Consider the following 19,926-nt stretch of genomic DNA (forward strand, 5'->3'; position numbering starts at 1 on the left):
GTGAGGTTTTGGTCAGCTCATACCTTCGGCTTTTTGTTTTTCTGCTATTGAATACCACTGCTTGTAAGACATTTATTTACCAGCAGATGGGAGTGATGCGTTTGGTGTAACTGTACACAGTCAGTGCATAGTAGGTATGACAGGAATTTGTTGTTATCATTTTAATCTTCATTATTTATTTAATACATAATATAAAGTTATGTTAAATCATTAAAATGTCTTTCAAACCTTTTAAACATTCCCTGATATATATTTTTACTACTTCTATAGTTGTGGAATTCAATAACTGTAAATTATACAATAACAAATTGTATTTTACATATCTATTTTGCACACACACACACACACACACACACACACACACACACACTGTCAGTGCAACAGCATCCAGAAGTTGCCACTCTGGCAGTGTTTTTAAAGGACACTGACAGGTATGGACACATTGGCTTTTGCAGAGTTTAAATTTGTGACCTTCCAGCTGCGTGAGTGTTTCACCATCAGATTCATGAATTGCTGGACAAATTATTTTTATAACAAACAATTCATCTTTCAATTTTTTAATATCCTATGAAATTAAAAGAGCATCAAGCAAAAAATGATATTTCATTTGACATGACACAACTCTTCTGTAAACTAGTTATATATTTTTTTAAAATCTAGAATATTTAAATTCAAAGATCAGGGTCATCCACATCAAATGCCAGCCTGTGTTTAGTTATTCCCATGACGTGGCGTATCCAGGGGTAGTAAAGGGACACTCGGGTGTATACACCATATTTCCCATCCTTTGCACATTCCTCCCCCCAGCTCACAATGCCCGTCAGAAACCATGTGTCATGAATACTGTTTGTGTGAGGACCTCCGCTGTCCCCCTGGCAGGCATCTTTGGCCACATTATAGTACCCTGCACAAAACATGAAGGGAGTGATCCTGGCACTACTGCTGCGCTTACACTCTGTCCGATCTGTGTAGGGAACCTCAACCTTCTGCAACATGTTAGACGTGGCTCCAAGATAGCGTGTTCGGCCCCAGCCGCTGACTGTCCCTGGGGAGAAGTTCTTCATTAGAGATTCAGTGAAGGCCCTTGGTCCTATGCAGATGGGCCGCACTGTTTTGGAGAAGGCGATAGGGCTTTTGAGGTACAGCAGGGCAATATCATGGTTGTACAAGCTTATGCTGGCGTTGTAGCGTGGGTGAATGTGCTGTTCCAACACTTCATAATCCCTCTCTGATTCCTCTGTGGTGTAGATGTTATGCTCCCCTGCAGGTAGACATGACACAGATATCAGCAATCCAATGATAGGTAATAAATTTGCTCTATAAAACAAAACATGAAGTGGAGTATCCCGAAGTAGATGTCCACCTTTGAATGAAATCAAGAATTACTTTAAAAACTATAATACTCCACCATGCTTCAGCAGAGCTAAAACTAGTCTGTGGCACTGTGTCTTACCCACTTTGATGAAGAAGGAGCCATGTGACTCCACCAAGCAATGAGCAGCAGTGATAACCCATTGTTCGCTGAGAATGGTGCCCCCACAGAACAAGTGACCACTGGGAAGCGATACCAAGGCCACCTGGAGAGAAAAGGGAGAACAGATCTGTGAATAGCTACGAGGAACTGAACATACTGCCCTCTCTTTTCCCTCTTGCATTCCTGTAACAATGCCCACATGCATTAACTAGGCCTACTTCTACTTCCATACAATACCTGCCAGGGGATCTCTCCTGGGATAACTACTTCACCGCCTACAATGCGTTTATATGGACTCTCATCGTCACTGTCCATCCACAGGGGCAGTTTCTTTCTGGGTCGGTTTTCGAGAGGGTAATTTGTGGCCGGAGGAGACGTTGTGGTACTGGCTGGAGTTGAAGGAGGGGATGTAGTGGTGGTGATGTTGGTCAGTGAATCTGTGTCGTTCAGGCTTGCACTCTCATTGGCGAGGATAACCCTTGTAGATATTGCACCAAATGTTGTCAACGCAGTTTGGCCACAAGGGAATTCAACTAGTAATGTGAGAGAAGAAGAGTAACATGAGAACATTCTGTGGAATTCAGGATCATTATTATAATATTTATCAGAAATGTCATTAAGAATATGTCGCTACCTTCTGGTTCACAGTTGATCCCATCCTCCGCCAGCTTGTATCCTGTTGCACAAGAGCATTTTGCTCCAAATGTTCCCATTGAATCGCAGAAGTGCATACAGTTTCCATTGTTCACATCACATCTTTTTGCTACAACTGAGAAAGAAATTATTATTAGATGTATACAATGACATGCATTACCATATATAAGTTCTTGTATGTTTTGTCAGATATTAAACCTGTATGATGTAACTGAATGGTTACTGGAACCTAGTGCACTGACAAATGAAAGTGTGTTCTGGTAAATGCAGTCACTTCTCACAGAGAGGGCACTTTGGCTGCTGTTTTTAGAAAATCCAAACAGAGAAACAATCTAATTTTAGAATCTAAAACCGAACTGATGCTGGATATGAGCCATTGATTTTCTTTATAAAAAAACAGGAAAAAGGCATCTGGCTGTTTATCCTGTGAAACTGAGATCTCATCAGATCTCATATTCTCAGCAAATTGAGGTCATGTAGCATTAAAATCTAATTTCTTTTAATCTCATTTTCAAACTTTCAACTTACTAATCTCACAGTCCCTGCCAGTGAAGCCAGACATGCATGCGCAGGTGTAGGTGCCAAGTTGGTCTTTACATGTACCCTGGTTCAGACATGGGTTCGATTGACACTGGTTGCCATCTGCGGAAATCCAGACACAGCACCTTAACACACAGCCAGATGATAACATTTTTGCCAGAGCAAAGTTTTCATAGAAGAAAGTTTTAGCAGAAATATCTCTTTTATACATAAAAGCTTGAGAAATGCAGGTATGTGTTAGAAGATGAACTACTCTGGAAGCAGGGGTCTCATCTTATTTAGTATTAAATTTAGGAATGGCAAGAAGTCCTTTGAGAAATTATTTGATGTGCAGGGGTCACTATTTTCAGGGGTTAGAAAATGATGGCAAGAAACATACAAATGAGACCAAAAAAGACACAACCTCCACTGCAACATTTCTGCTCACTTCTGTCTATTTTGGAAGAAGTCAATTATTAAACATTCTTACCTACATATCCTGCCCAGAACTCCATCTAAAATACAAAGTAAAGCCTTTGATGAATACACCCAACCAAGATAAGAATATGTATAAAGTAATAAAAAAATTAAACAAATACGCACTGTCTTTTCATCATCCTCAAAGGTCTCCCTGGCCTCCTCCAGGTCACATACTTCCTCCAGACACTCTCTCTCCAAGTTGCCTTCCAGCAGCTCCTCAAACAAACATGTGTTGTGGCGTTTGTGTCTCCGTAGAACACGGTCGGCTGCTTTACCAGACAGAAACACTGGGCCTGCGGGCCAAAGGGAAAATTAAATTACAGAGTCTGTGTTTAAGTAGCTGTCTTTTACTCACAAGTTATAACAAAATCTGTAAAAGTATATTAGTATTCTTTTGTATGTGAAAAAGTAAACAGAACAAACATCACATGCACTATTAGCACTCTTAGTGACAACTCAACAGCTGAAATAAACCCAAAGTCACAGAGAAATGATTTATAAGAGTCATAAAGAAACATATAATACCTCCAATACCCAGCTGAAAGTGTGAAAGCAGCAAATTTAGGCAAAACAAAAAGACTGGTGCCATTCGACAGCGCTGTGATATCCCGACGGTCACACACTCGGCCATCACTCCAAAGTACAGAGCTCTGTTTGCACATGTACACTCATAATAAGCTGCATGTTTGATCAGAGAAAAACATTCTGACTCTGTGGGGAAAAGCTACTGTGTCAACATCCACATGTTCAAGTGACTCCACGTTCAAGTGATTGCACGTATGTTTATTTGTATATTAACAAACAGTGGGGTAAACTAGTATAAAGGATTAGCCAGTTAACAGCACATGTTAAATCTAAATTCACATTTTTCTACTCTAAGAACATAACTCAGAGAAAGGTCCCAATGGGTTTCCTAAAAGCCTTTTTGTTTCTATGACAACGTATGCCCTGATTTTAACCTTTCTGGGTCTGTTTTCATGCTCCAGTTCTTAACCATTAGGCTCAGCTGTTACCATCTTCTGAACAGACCAAAACAGGGCATTTTGTCATCACTATAAATAAGCTATAAACCAAACTACATGCATTATTTCTATGTAGTTATCACAGGTGGATTGCCTTGTTAAATACAGAGTACAGTTTTTGCAAAGAACTTTAGTCAATTTGTGTGATTTTACATAGAAAAATAATACAACATATCCTCTTCTTCATGTATCTTAAGTTATGCATTTTATTGTGATATCATATTTTAATAACATAAGAGAAGAATTGAGCTAAAAAGGCATTATTCTAAATTTGAACTGTCAATCTATGATATACAAGTAATGATTTGGTTTTGTTTGGTGGTTTGTTGTGTTTAAGATGTGCTGCTCTACGTTAATGTGGACATTAAATATGTCTCTTTAAATCTCAGGTTTCTCCATTGTGAATTTAAGTGGTCTGTGCTTAACATCTCAGATTAAACTGTGGATATGCAGCTATCTTGACTGTTATATCAGAATTGAATTAATCTGATCATGGTTGTGAAATTAACTGAAGTCACTCTTCTCATGATAAATCCAACCTTTTTTTGGGGGGGGGGTTATTATTTTGCAATCCTGTCCAGAGCAGCGTAGAGCCCAGGCCAAAAGAAACAAGTTCATAAATGCACTTTGGCCTTTTCACCACAAGATGGTGTACACACACCTTTGTCATACAACATAACACATCAGGATGGTAATGGAGATTGGTGAGGGGATCATATGGCTCATTATTTATTATTGCAGCAGAGAGAAAGCCCTCAGTCAGCGACTGGATGCATTACCAACAGTGCTGAGGAAAACAAATAAATCCAAATCTATGTTTAAAGAAAAAACTTCAAGAATCAGCGGCAATGAAGCAACAAACTGTTTATTAGGGTGTGTGTGTGCTATGTGTGAAACTTATATATAGACTATTTAATACATTCTTTCTTTAAATCTCCTCTATTTTTTACATTCAGTCTTAATTGAACTGGATACAAACGCTAGCAAAACACCAAGAAAACTTGTGTAAGTGTTAAAGAAGATGGTGAACATACGGTTATGTCTTGAATGCCATTCAGTGTGCCATGCCAGTCTTACAAAATCCTAATGATGTAAGACGGATGCTTTGTCCAATAACAGTTCTCCTTAATGTATAAAAGTGTAAAATATTTATATGTCCCATATGCAGTGTTTCAAATCAACATGTATAAAAAAAACAATACAAGCAAGATCAGCATGTACTTCATTTGAACTGATTTTCAACCTGTGGTTACTTTTGCAAACTTGGGACTGAGACTTTTTTTATACTCCCCAGACCCTTTCATAATTGCACAGTATTGTCAATCAATACCCAAGATGATACATTGGTCAAAGGTGAAGTGCAGCTCATGCTGATTCAGTGTGCCAGCCGAAGATTTAACTCTGGTGTCATTTTGTGGTTTGGCGTATAAGATGCAACCCATCACTGGCTCTGAAATCCCCCCAGAGGGAGTCCAAAGTCTTCTCGAGTGTTGGCAACTATTGACTGGAGACATTTATATTTCATTCAATCGTTCAAAGGCTGAATAATTCATACTTGAATAATTAACACTGTCTGCTCAATACAGGAGCTTCTCAATCATTTCCAACCAGGGTGAATATCAGAGTAAAGAATTTATTTGGCAGCTATATGTTACATCTCGATATTATGATTTGGTCTGATGACGCAAAATGACTTTCACTGCCTAGAAAAACAGAATTTTAGCAGTTTTCCAAATATACTTTTTCATAGGTATTCCAACTATAGTTCACTGGCTGGGTTATGAGTTGAGCATACTAACAAGACTACAGTGTGAGTGCCCAGATGGATAGACCGAAGTAAAGCTGTCTGTGACTGGCTATTGATTTATGAAGATCTCCTTGACATCTCTGTCTGCTCTCTTTCTTGGGCAGCACCACACAGCTGGGGAATCTGTGTCAACTCCAATTAGATTTGTCACTACAGTGGGGGATAGAGTCAGGGCCTTGCAGATAATAAAAACTCTGTCTTTCACCAGGGACACGTTGTCATTTGCAGAGGGCTTACGCTCTCCTGTGGTAAAACCTTCCTGTGGTTGTAAAACCTCACAAAATGCAGATTTCCTAGTCATACACTGTGTCAATCAGGGTTTACTGTGTCTGGCCTGCAAGCAGGTAGCTCCCGGTCTGAAAAGTGAAGCCAATGTGGAAGTGCTTCAACCTGGCCAGCAGGTGGCGACTCCACTGGTTCCAAAAAGAAGTCCGATTGTATGGAAGTCTATGAGAAAATTACCCTATTTCTCACTTGATTTATTACCTCAGAAAACAGTTTCATAATGAGTTTATGGTCTCAGTCGCTAGTTTTAAGTCTTCTTCAATACAGCATGATGTTCATTTTGTAAATTATGGTCCTATTTAATTTAAATTTGATGATAAAGCAGGGTATGCTTTAGGGCGTGACTACACTGTGATTGACAGGTCGCCACCACGGCGACAACGTAACGTTAACATGGCGTCACCCCAGATTCACAGAGTATAGGCATAGCCATAGATGTCCTATCTGTGTGTTTTCAGTACATGAAAGTTAATTGTAACATTTTGGTCGCCTAAAAAAAGTCTTGTTTGGTTGTACTAAAAGACCCTCTAAGGAGTCAGATGTTCAGTTTCTCCAGTAAGTACATTTTGTTTTAATTGTTTTAAGCCTGTTTTTCGCTAACGGAAATTAGCATTAGCATTAGCATTATCACAGTCAACCATAGACTGTAGCTGTACATGCACTGTGCCTACCATATAGCAGCCAGCGTTAGGGTCAGCTCCACCTTGTCATCCAAATATGATCCTTCTCACTTCTGGCTCCAAAAATCCAAGATGGCGACGGTCAAAACGCCAAACTCGAGGCTTCAAAACGCGAGTCCACAAAGCAATGGGTGACGTCATGGTGGCTACATGCATTATTTTTATTCAGTCTATGCTCTATCCTTCGCAAAAAGTCATAGACACTGTTGTTGTCTTAATCCCTCTATGATAGCTGATTAGATCTAAATTAGATCTTTGTTTTTAACTGACTACAGTGCTTGAAACAGCATATCTACAATATAAGTGTGTTAGTGAGTCTGTACATGGTGACATTTGAATGACATAATGTTTATGATAAGAAAATATCTTGGGGCAACAGGGAATGAGTTCTGTTTAATTAGATCAGTCATTCCTTCCAGGTTTTATGGTAGGAGTACATACACTCAGGGCTTCTGTGGGCCATAACATGTAAATGTTAATATTCTCATGTGTAGGCTTCTTTATATAGATGTAAAGAAAGGGAACAAAGTTTAGCTGTTTACATCCTCGGTGACATGCAAGCACTCTGCCTATCTAGGTTAGTTTACGATCACCTTTTATCCCTCTGAGCCAGTTTTGGAAAATCAGCCCGCTGGCAGTCTGAAGAAGAAGAGCTGCTGTCGAGCAGAATCATCACAGATTGTGTGCGCTTCAGAAGTGAGAACAGAATATCATCTGCAGATAGAGGCAAATGTATAGTTAGTTTCATGTGAAATCCTCATGAGACGCAGAAAGGAACCTGCTGCAAAACAGCAGCCATTCTCTTGCAAAAAGGAATAAATTGAGATGATGGGGAGAGGGTGTAATTATATTGTGGGAACAGTATTCTTCTGGAAAAAAATATGAAGATAAAACAGGCAAATTAATTCACTGAAAACTCCTAGAATGAGGTTTGTTCAGAGGAATTGTTTGACATTTGGGAATACTAATCGATTTCTTCCAGAGAGATCAACGTCACTCATATGTTTGTCAGCATAATATGAGTTAAATATAGCCAGCAGGCACTTAGTTTAGCTTAGCTTAATTTAAAAGACTGGATAAAAATCTGAAGTGTAAGAATGACAATTTGTGGTTTAACTGGAGGTTGTGGACTGGACTACTTCTTGGCTGGGTGCAGTAACTTCTGGGGTTCCTGGCGGCCTCGTAGCAACAACAAAACCGGCCAGGCTAGCTGTTTCTCCCCAATTTCTAGTCTTTGTGCTAAGCTAAGATAACTGTCTCCAGTCCTGGCTGTAGTTTTATATTTAACAGACAGATATGAGTGGTGTCGTTCTTCTCATCTAACTCTCGACAAGCAAACAAGTGAGTGGGGTTCCCAAAATGAACTATTTCTTTAAAGCAACACTGATACTGACTACTTTGGTTTCTGTTTCTCAGGTTTTAGGAAATAGAAGTGATTCATCTGCCTGAAATTATCTATTTTTCAACCACTTTCAGAGGGCAGTTGAACTTTCTTCTCTGCGATGTACATCTCTGAAACTATGGATGATATTGTCATTATTATGGCTGTTTCAGTGGCATTGAATCAGGGAGTTATAATGTAGTGATAATAAAAGAGAAATATGATATCTGTTTGATACTCAAAGACTGAATCTAGACTTCTGTTACTGGCCGTCTCTCACCACACTTGTGCAGTACAGTAATATCCACAGGGAGCTCCTATGATGTGAGCTGTAAGAGGAAGGACTGCGGGCCTCAAAGCGCTACCCACCCCCCCCCCACCCCCATCACCCCCTCCTCTGGATAAAGTCATTGACATTAATGTGATATTTGAGAGCCTCGCTCTGTTAATTAGTACAGTCATTTCTGTAATTTGAAAGCCTGACGTTTCACACCCATTCCCCCGCTTGCCCACATGCGTCCCAACCAAGCCAAACACTCTGACATTTTAACAATTGGCTTGATATTTTGCCGAAGACGGAGAGGCAGTGTTTGCATTCAGACGCTCACAACACTAGTCACAGTCCAATAGTCTTAAATAGATCCTGCTGGAGGCCTTTCAGATGAAATCATGCCAGTAAAACATACAAAGAAAGGATATTTAAAACCCATAATGCATTTGTAATCGTATTGGAAAGGTAAACAGTCTGGCAATATTTCATTTTGACATTTTAAATTTCATATTTCGTGGATTGATTTGTTCCTGTATATCATTATTTAAAGTAAATCCATGTATTAAATTGTCAGTAAAATGCACCTAAGCTGTTTTTCCACTCTTGTATGGATTCCATACTGAGCTTTTAAAACAAGGTAAAGCTAAATGGGTCAGTGACCCAGTAATGCTTGGTTTAATTAGTTCACAAGTTTAGCTACATTTCTAAATGCATCATTTATGGGTGCATGTTTATCCAAAACTGTTTACAAGCTGCAGGTGTGGGATGAATGAAGACACATAATAAGCCAATGCTAAGGTAAAGGTTTAATGTGAGGTTAAATGTGGGTTATATGTAATTAGCCATCTTAGTTTTGCCAACAGTGACCCAGAAACAGCACTATTGTGAGTTCCCTGTGAAATAAGAGCTCAAATCCATTCCTGGCTCTGTGAGCCGTGATGCAGCCGAGCTGACAGACGCTGCCGGCTCAGGCATGTTCAGCCACCGTTAATGAAAAGTGGAGCTCCCATCCCTCCTGGTCAGAAAGTGCCCGCGAAGCTCACTGTTTTTCTGCTGAATGTCAAAAATGAGTTTGCAAAAAGCTACATTGGGCGGAGCCAATTAAGTGGAAATGGAATCAAATGAATTTTTCACAATAATAAATCAAATGAAACTACTTTAAAGGTAGTTAAACATGCCTCAGGTGCTATTAACTCATCTGCCAGCGGACTGATGAAGACTTCATCACCAGAGCTAAATGGCAGGGTATCAGCTGCTGTTATTCCTCTGCACTGAATACATGTAGATCATCTGTCCCACAGCTGAAATATACCCTGACTCTGTGTCATGAGAGATATAAAAATGCAATCTGGGCAGCAGCCAAGTCAATTATGTGGTGTGTTAAAGGGAGATGTGACAGAAATACGACATCATGTTGCACCTTTCGACCCTGACCTCTTTAGTTTTGAAATAACTTGCTGACCCAATTCTGACCTTTGAGACTGAGGTCAGTGCGCTTGAGCTCTGTGAGGCTCCCAGATAAATGAGTAGTGTTTGATGAAATCCATCACTTTTATGCGCGAGCCCGTGAACACACACACACCCACACACACAAATGCTCTAACACTTTTATAGTATGTATTATATTCATTTACAATTTCAACATGTGAATATTTCATTTGCTTTGCTTGAGGTCTAACACATATGACAATATAACTACTATAACAACTTCCCAAGTATTTTCAAATCTTTTTCCATAGTTTCCATGTCCCATATTAACTAAATGACCGGTAAACCTGCAATTCTCTGATAAGAGTGAATGTCATATAATGATTAATAAAACTTGAGGCACATTTTGACTGTGAGAGAAAAGATTTGTTGCGGTAAATCCAAACCCACCACATTACACAAAATACAGACACAAATTCTATAAACACTCCCAGACCTCCAGCCTGTATCCACTGACAACAGCATCCCTGTAACAGACCCTGATTACCTTATCAGCCACATTCAGAGCTTGAATCAGGCAAACACCTACAATCAGAGGCAGACGACTAACCCCGCTGCACAATATTGGGGCATTAATCACCCTCCAACACCCCACCACCTGTCCCAGAGTATGAGTTTAGGACTTATTCCTCCCAGCATCCACACCGGCCCCTCTACAAATATCACTTTGGGTGATTTTCAGTCCAGCTAAGTTACAAATCAAGCGGCTCCTTCACTATCGGTCTAGTGTTACTAAGTCATCCTATGCAACTGATTTATAAATCAGCTCTGTGTGCCGATGAGGTAGGAAATTGATTTTGAACTGACTGCCATGACAAATACACACTTTGTAAAAGAAGAGGGCCAAGAGTCTGAATTGCTTTTCAGATTCTATTCAGAAATATGAGGAGCTTCATGTACATAATTTCCATTGAGAGATATCTGATTAAAGACATGTAATGTCATTACCATTGTGATGAAGTAATGTCTATATTGTACATGGTGCATGGACAAAATAGCATGAATATTTGCCACTTTGCCAAAGGAACACAACATGTTTTTTAAATCTAGTGCTAAAATAAGACAATATGTTAATTTTGTTTAATGTTTGCCTGACAAGCATACAGTACATTGTGATTACATTACACTATATTACATGCAGTGTATGACCTCACTATCATGGCATTAATAATCTATGCTGTACAGTAATAGCTGTGACAAAGCTTAAATCAGCCTATTAAGAATCTGGGACAAATAAGGGTTTGTCAGAATTACTCTGATAGTAAAGATAACTAAAACACACCCAAATATAACAAATGTTGGAAGAAACCATGGCACCTGGAGTAGGGCTGTAACTAACAATTATTTTTATTATTGATTAATCTGACAGTGATTTCTGAATTAATGGTTTTGTCTATAAAATGACAGAAAATAGTGAAAAATGCCTGTTTTGCCTTTGTATCCAAGGTGATATCTTTCAACGTCATGTTTTGTCCAATCAACAGTCCAAAATCCAAAGATACTTAGTTTATTACCATTTATGACACATAAAAGCTTAAATAAAAGCTTAAAAGCCAGCAAGTATTTTTAAACAAAATGACTAAAACGATTATTTGATTATCAGAATAGTTGTAGATTAGATCGATTCATCGACTAATCACTGCAGCTCTAATCTGGAGGAAATCCATGAGACTGCAGTCTCTTCAGTTTCTTTCTCTCTTCAGTTTCTTTCTCTTTTCAAAATCTCACTCACTCTGTATGAGAGTATGTTTAAGAATACATTTTCATGTAAGCCAGAATAATTCTTGTTTTAAAAGGATTTATGCAGTAGACTTATTATCAACTTTATGTAATTTACATAAATATCTATCTGAGAATAGGTAGGCTATAAAAAAACCCATTACATCTCTTGCCCCTTAACATTTTAATTGATGTTTCATAAAACATCAATAAAATTATAAAACAATATGATAATCAGTAACTTATCTACTACAGTAATCAGAGCTACTTATCTTCTCAGTTCATAGTTTGCATATCTTGGAGCAACAACTGCTAAGCTTATTAGGTGCATGCATATCAGGGTCACATTTATCAAAGGAAACGGTTACACATGCCACTAAACAAGAACTAAAGCAGTTTGCTGACTGTGTGCATGTGTGTGGGGGGCAGCGTGAGTTTAAGATGATGATGCATTTTCATGCAGAAATCCTGCAATCAGCAAACAAACAAGTGATTCAGGGTTATTCTGTGGCATTAGTGGACACAGCCTATGATGTGACATCAGAGTTGACAGAGTGTGTGTCAGGGATTTGTTTGTGCTGTAGTAACTAGGCTGCAGGGCAGTGCTTTAAACAGGCTGGGGGTGAATGTAGCACTGTAGTGTGTTGCCCTGCTGGAAAGGTCAAAGGGGGCCACAGGCCATGGACACAGTGGGAACACAACCCGTTGACATTTACACTCTCTCTAACCCTCGCTGCTTATTCGTCATTCCCAACATACATGCCCATGGCCTGCTGGTGAACCAGAGCTCTACCTCAACTCATCAGTTCAGGGAGGAGTCACCAGCACTGCCATTCTGGGAGACTTGTGATGATATTATTCCAAAAAATTTCTCAGTAAACATCTCATCTTATCACCTAAACACAAAAAAATGCCACATAAAACATTAAAAGTACATTTTGGGGCATGCATGCATAATTTAAAATATATTTTGTTACACTGCGTGCCCCCATCCATCACTGCTTCTTCCTGAGTTCTTGTACATTTGTTCAGTCTGTGCATGATATTTTACTAGCTCAACAGTATATACAACACAGGGATTTGTTGTACATATTTTCATGGCTTTAATTATAGTATGCATTCCACAAAAAACTCACAATTCCATGAAAAGTGATGGCCCTACATGTTGAAACAATACCACTAATTTCTTTGCCAGAGTACCTTGAAACTGCTCTCTGTGTTTTGGCAAGTTTTGACTCAGTTTTTGAGGTTAAGCTTTGATTTATATTATGGTTACATTTAAATTATTTAAATAATATTGTTTACATTTAGGTGAAAATTATTTCATTCATTTGTAGTCAGTGTTTCACTTACTATAACGTAAGTAAGTGCCCCAGCTCTGACTGTTTTTATGTGCAGGCTTTGTGTACATATCATATGATGTTTTGGTAGGCTGAGAGATTGCATCACTAAGACAAGCAGTAACTGACCCCTCCTCTTCCCCCTCAGCGTAACCTTCCTGACCTCCAGCTCCAAGATAGCTTCTATCATAAATCATAACCCTTCTCTTTTGTCTGTGAATGCTAATGAGCTGTCAGATCTCATGATTTAAGATGAAGAAATGAATCAATACATTTAGTCCCAAAAAAAAATGCACAGTGTGCCTGAAACCAAAGGGACTGAAAGTAGTGGATGAAGTTGCTCCTGTTCACAAGAGATTATCATTTCATATCTGTAACAAGAAGAAGGCTCATGGACAAGGACAGAGTTATTTCCATGAAAGAAAAATAGCATTAACCACTGGAACACTGTAAAGGGGCTAAAATAATGCTGGAAGGAGAGGGTGAATTACTTGATCAGCATAAAACAAAAGTTTGAAGATAGTCAGTCTTATCATATAACAAAGATTTTAAACATGAGATTAAAACAAAAAAGTATGTACATAAAATAGGTTATACAATGTTTTTATATTGTAAACCATTTTGGCCTCAGAATTGTTCAGGTTTCATATGAAATATATTTAAATCATTAAACACAATGGCCTGTGACAGAAAAAGTGACAATACAACAATAAAAAGATCAAGAATGCTGTACGACTGCACCTCAACATGTTTTCAGTTATCCTCATATATTAGACACTTAAGCGTAGTTTGAAGTAATGAGTAGACAGAGTGATAATAAAACTGAACTCAAAGTCAATGTGGTTTTAAAACCATAATGATTTGACCATTTGAGGCCAGAGCCACTCACTGAAACAGACCAAACAGACCACAGTGTGCCCCAGACGTCTCAGGAAGATTTGAGCATGTGAAGAAAGTTTGAAAGGAGTCCAATTTCTTCTAAAAATAGCAAGCATATACTCTAGATCCCGTAACCCTCAAGCCGCAGGTCTTTTTCCTCTGCTGCCACTGAGTGCTACAGGCTTTCAGGGCCAAGAAATGTAACATAAAGCCCGAAAAGATCGGACTGGGATTGGACCGGGGTTTCTCAATGAAAGAGGATAACAATAATACTCATTATTGTAAAAAGTATAGTGACCTTCGTGGATTAAGTGGCCTGAAAACAATTTGGATTTTCGTCCGTCAGCGAAGCTCACTTGCCATTTGGAACTGGACGCTTTGGTGAAAGTACAAATGAAGGATGAGGTGTCACTTTTAGGCTTCATCTTATCAGATTTAAAGGTAAGGAGCCCGTATACTGTGTAATGTTTGACGTTGCGAATATACCGAGTCACACAAAGAAAACTTAAGCTTGCTGATATTGTTAATAAAGGATTATGTTAAAGTCATGTTTAAAAACAAACACATTTCTGGACAACATCCAACTGTACGTGTAATAGGTTTCATATTCAGTAAACAGGCTTGTCAGTATCAGTATAGTAACTCTGAAAAAAACATGTCATGATGGATAGCCTTTCACTACACCGATGCCTTGTGCAGGAACAGTTTGTTTACACATAATAAAACACTGTTTTGTTGTAAAACTTTATTTTAGAATTGCACAGAGTGAATTTACTCTAGATAATCTGCACAACACAGTCAAAAGTTTTCACATTTTCTAAGGTGAAAGGTAGTTCTGATGAAAACTGTTCACAGTGAAATCTGTGGATTATTCAAAGCAAGAAGGAGGATGTTTCTAGAAAAACATATTTCTATTGGATTTCAGTGCTCACAATGAAACTTGTACCGGAGTGGCAGCAGTAATCTTAGAGATATCTATTCCAAAACCAGGGCAAGAAACCTCAAAATGTTTTACATTGGCTAGAAAATAAAATGACTCACTGAATCTTACCTCTCTTAGTGTTATGTGATATACAGTCCTGATTTATTTTAAACAAAGTGAAGAAACAACAATGCAATGATGTTACTGTGAGGCTACTTCAGTGTTAATGTTTTGAAAAAGGCATGAGGTTTTTGTGCTGGTATCATAAAAATGATTTAATTTGCAGTGAAAACTGCAGTGACATACTGTAATGACTCATGTTTTTTATTTTAGATATAAAAATGTTTACAATACTGAACTTCAATTTACAATATAAAGTTTTGTTAAGTTGGCTGTTGCTGAACCTTATCTGCTGATCCAAATGTCAGACATTGGAAATACTTTTAAACACCCAAATGTACAACAAGCTCAAAGAACAGATACTTTTAGAAAAAGTTATGACTGATTTGATGGCATTAGCTGAACCAAGTTGTCATTTTCACAAAAATGACACTTATCAAGTTATTCTATTTTACATAACACTAGTATTAGTGGATATCATGTGCAATAAACACTTCATAACCTTACTGGGCAGCATAAATGAGTCTTACAGGCTAAGCCTTTTCAATTTTACTGATATATTACGTTTTCAGTGCAACAAAGTTTTCCACTATAAACTGTCTCATTAATCTATATTATAAATCACAAAATACGATTTTCGTGTCATCCTTTTTCTCCTTCAAGTTGCCCATTTGTTGCAAAAATAGTCAAACATCTCATGCACTTCATGAAGTCAGAAAGAAAACAACTCTGATCTTTTATGAGAGGAAAATGCGCAGCCTGCAGCCTGTGTGAATGGGAGAACGCAGAGCTCCGCAAAGGCTATTGAATGAGAGCAACAGCAAAGATGGTGTGCACCATGCAGCACAGCCTCCTGCTTTAATTCTCCACCGCGTCGACCACACACACACACAGCTTTTACACGGCCTCTGCATGAACGGATGGAGCGGCTTCGTTTTCGCCACAGCAGCGATAACTGAAGTCAAAAAAAACCCAAATGTCCACGGTGTGAATCGGCGCTGTAAGCGAGGGGAAGCGCTCTCACGTTGTGTATCCTGTTGATTCTGCCTGCCGAGCGTTTAGAGGAGCAGAGCTCGTCAGTGGACACAAAAAAAAAAGCCTCAGACAAGAAAACCTGGTCGCAGGAGCAACACCGGATGGCATTTCTCCAGGGGTTTGTTTGTAGATAGGACAGTCCAGTGTTTTGACTTGTATTCTTTCTTTTCAACGTTGACTGAACCCCCCCTGGAAAAAAAAAACAACACAAAACCCTGCTCTCCATTTCGCAGCTTTTTTTGCTCCTCTCCTTTGTCACTGTAAAGCGGGTCGTGATTTTTTTTTTGTATACAACATAACGGGATTCATGGTGTGAGCGTTTCCTTTCATCAATGTGCATTGATGTAGCGGAAAACGTGGAGGAGATAAGGTAGGTTAAAGCGTGCTTTTCTTTTCTTTTTTGTAAAGTGGAAAGGCAACGATAGACATGCACCATAGGCTGATTCCTGGTGTTTATTATATGGGCTCTTTGTCGTGTGAATGTGTTCATAGAGAATTACTAGTTTTCATTGATATCCAATTGATAAACAGCTTGTAGCTCCCACAGCCCATTGTCTCGTCATTTGCCCCCCTCTCTAACATCAAACGCAGCTCTTGTGTTATTGAAGAAGAAAAAAATGTGATTATATGATGAATATTTCTCTCTTCACAGAACCCTTATCTCAGCACCTGGAACCTTTGGTAAGGATTTCATTGAGGACAGTCAGCAATTAAAAGGATTTCGATTCTTGTCTAAATCGGGAATTACACATCCAAACTGGGATCTATGAGCGGAAAAGTGGCGAAGCCTAAAGAAGACAAGGATGCTTCCAAGGGTAAGAGGCGAGCCTTGCCTTGCACAAAGACTGCTTTGCCCCTAAATCACAGGTTGTTGTTTTTTTTTCCTCCCCCCTGACGCGGACCACGCACCCATTCATTCCCTGCATGGTGCTCAAATCACCCTTTGAGGTCATTGAAAACAATAGCAGCCACTGATGGTGAGCCATCTCCAGCACGGTGCATGTGGATACTGCTGTTTGAGATCTAAGCAGGTGCTGCTGTAGGCCTATATGCTGCACGATGTGTTGGTTTGAGATCACATGCTTTTACTTGCACTGACTTGGTAATCGTCAAAAACAAAGAGAGGCAATTACACACAAAGCGAAGCATCATTCTGTTGCATACCAGTATTCTACGGTGTCACAGATTGCGATGAAAAAGATATTTTTTTTACACTCAAAGTAACCATTAATGTTGAAATGATGACAATGGTGTCCCATTGTGTGAATGGCATCCTGTTGAAATGTCCCTTTGTGTTTCTTGCTCGCACCTTATCCGCATACCGAGCAGCACAATTCTCAGCACATCTGTACAATCAGGGAGTCAGCCTCTTTCGCTCCAGTAGCCCGAGTTTATGACCTATATGGTGTACAAGAATCAGGCCCTTTTACCTCTCATAAAAAAAGGAAGTAAACTGCCTATCCATTGCCATGGAGACAGAGCGGAGACAGGGTTGCCAGAGAAACCTGGCGGGACTGATCATCGTAACCGCTCCATACACCGGGGATGTGCACGACACTTTACGCACTGGCGCACACATTACAGCACCTTTGTCTTGATGTTCTGCTTTTCTATGAAACAATTAAGAGTAAATAAATAAATAAATAAATAAATAAAGCATGTGGTGGTTGACAATAAAGCATTTGATTTGCGTCAGTAAATTTGTTTCTATAGGAGACAATTCTCACCTTCCAAAAATCCTACATTGTTCTGTTGTCTTTGTAGTCTTCATTGAAGTCAGGAATCATGACTTTCTATTGCCTGAAGATATTTTTTATGGTCAATGTACAAACAAGACTTTCCTGCGTGTATTATAATAACCTGTATTTACAATGTGGCAGCTCGCCCATTGCAGCCTTCCTGTTTATTTACAGTATAGCGATTCAATTGGATCTCCAGTGTTGTCAGGTTCTGGCTCTCTTTAAGATGCTCGCTACAAATCAATAACGCTAATTGGCTTATTTTGGCAGCACTGCTACAAGTGATGACGTGGCACGTTTATGTTACTATAAGTGGTACATACTGATGACACTACAGATACCACTACACACAGCCGGTGTGCAGAAACCTTTATTTAGTTGCTCTTTACATTTATTTCATTTATAGGTCATTCACGTTATCATCCTCCAGAATTACAGTACGAGCGGCTTAGAGGCCGATAATTCATGGATAATGAACTTTTGAGATACGATTACTTTATCTTTTTATAGCATCTTATTGATGCAGTGTTCACTCACCACCGTCATTCATTTATTGATTAATTGTAACACTCAGCCTTGACAAAACTACATGACCTAAAAAATAATAAAATATCATTTAAGCTCAGTTTAATTTCATGTTTGTTTAAGTCACTTTTTCAAAAATATATACAGTACCGGTCAAAAGTTTGGACACACTTCCTCACTAAAGTGAATGGGAAGGTGTGTCCAAACTTTTGACTGGTACTGTTTGTGATGAAGATTACAGAATAGACCTTTATTTTATGTTTAGTTATCCCCCTTTTTATGTTAATGATGATGCACCTACTGTACCCCTCCATCAAACTTCTCAGTTTTAGAGATGACAATAATTATTTTATCATCTACCTATCATATACGTTTTAATATTCTACCAGTCCAGGAAGTGCAAAGCTAAATCTGGTGCAGAGCATCTCTTCTCTTTGTGTACCGTCTTTTGTACGCGATCCCTGACATATAAGTGCAATAAAACTAATAATGCAAAAACTAAATAAAACAGCACTGTCAGGATAGAGATACCAGCCTGGCATGTTGTGCTGACAATACAGTGAGAAAAAATATGCTCAAAAGAATTGATTCTAAGATTAACCTCCACAGCAACTTCCCTCTCATCTCCCTCTGGAAATCAATGGCATGTGTGAATGGCTGACTCATTTAAGCCCCGGGGCAGCACTATCTCCAAAACTCCCAGATGAGACAAAAAAACAACCCTTAACCAAGAAAATTCAACAAAGCACGGTTTAGTATCATAGATGCACAGCTGAAAGCCAAAAGCTGATGTGTCTCTGCTGCCTTCCAATTTTAGTGAAGGAAAAAAAAATAAAACTGCAGTTCACTATCCGCATCACTGAGAGGGTCACTCGGTGCCAGCGGCTCTCCATCAGAGACTTGAGTGGCACAGGAGCAGGGAATTGCGCAGGGAAAATCAGTACTGACCCTGCCAGCGCTGGCAACCACCTGTCCCACAAATTATTTCAGGGAAACAGTCCATTAAAGCTGGAACCACCTGCCATCTCCGCAGCTTTTTTTTTCTGAAAGCTGTTGGCTTACAGAAGCTTCTGACTGCCCTGCTTTTTCAGACCAGCGATACCCCCACTTCCTCTCATTTATTCGGATCATTTTGAAAAGACTTTTTTAGGACTTTTAGGAGAAACAGCGCTTCTTGGAAAGACTGAAATTGAACTACATTTTGAAACCCCCCCCAAACATTTTTGACATTTTAAGAATGCTGATAAAGTAGTATCCCTTTTGCTGCCTTTCACCCAGTGCATGTTGGGACAGACTCCAGTTCTGAACAGAGCAAACAAAATAGAAATTAAATTTTATGGTTAGGAAACTCTCTAAAAGGTTTCTTTGAGAGAAGTTTAGAATAATATAATTAGAATAATATTGAATTAATATATTTCCTCTCTGGTAGTCCTAGTAGTAATCATATTTAAAAACTGATATTTAAACTGTGTAGCCAAAGACATTCTTACACTTTTTGTAATTTCATGACAGAGTATGACAGCAGTGTCCTGCAGTGCTTATAAAGTACAAAAATTGATGTGAGAAACAAATGTTAGTATGAGTGC

The 19,926-nt window shown here is 38.9% G+C and overlaps 2 protein-coding genes across 4 annotated transcripts in view; one reads left to right on the forward strand and one right to left on the reverse strand.

The window, feature by feature from the left end:
• Nucleotides 1-146: 146 nt before the first annotated feature.
• Nucleotides 147-3,774, reverse strand: f9a (coagulation factor IXa). The gene is made up of 8 exons (XM_067599613.1): nt 3,653-3,774; nt 3,251-3,420; nt 3,138-3,162; nt 2,657-2,770; nt 2,109-2,243; nt 1,712-2,007; nt 1,454-1,577; nt 147-1,261 (listed from the first exon to the last, which is right to left on the reverse strand). The coding sequence occupies exons 1-8, from the start codon at nt 3,756-3,758 to the stop codon at nt 672-674; spliced, it is 1,560 nt and encodes a 519-aa protein (XP_067455714.1). The 5' UTR covers nt 3,759-3,774; the 3' UTR covers nt 147-671.
• Nucleotides 3,775-6,653: 2,879 nt separating this feature from the next.
• The window catches only part of fgf13a (fibroblast growth factor 13a), a 117,401-nt gene continuing 104,128 nt past the window's right edge, over nt 6,654-19,926 (forward strand). Inside the window, exons 1-2 of one of the 3 annotated variants that reach the window (XM_067599616.1) lie at nt 6,654-6,796; nt 16,729-16,891. In XM_067599616.1, coding sequence (XP_067455717.1) covers nt 16,843-16,891 — 49 coding nt within the window. In that variant the 5' untranslated portion in view covers nt 6,654-6,796; nt 16,729-16,842. Of the gene's footprint in view, nt 6,797-14,132; nt 14,441-15,860; nt 16,447-16,728; nt 16,892-19,926 lie in introns of those variants that run through there. The other 2 variants (XM_067599614.1, XM_067599615.1) reach the window with 2 other exon arrangements.

This window comes from Thunnus thynnus, chromosome 9 (assembly GCF_963924715.1).
Source record: "Thunnus thynnus chromosome 9, fThuThy2.1, whole genome shotgun sequence".
Lineage (NCBI taxonomy): Eukaryota > Metazoa > Chordata > Actinopteri > Scombriformes > Scombridae > Thunnus > Thunnus thynnus.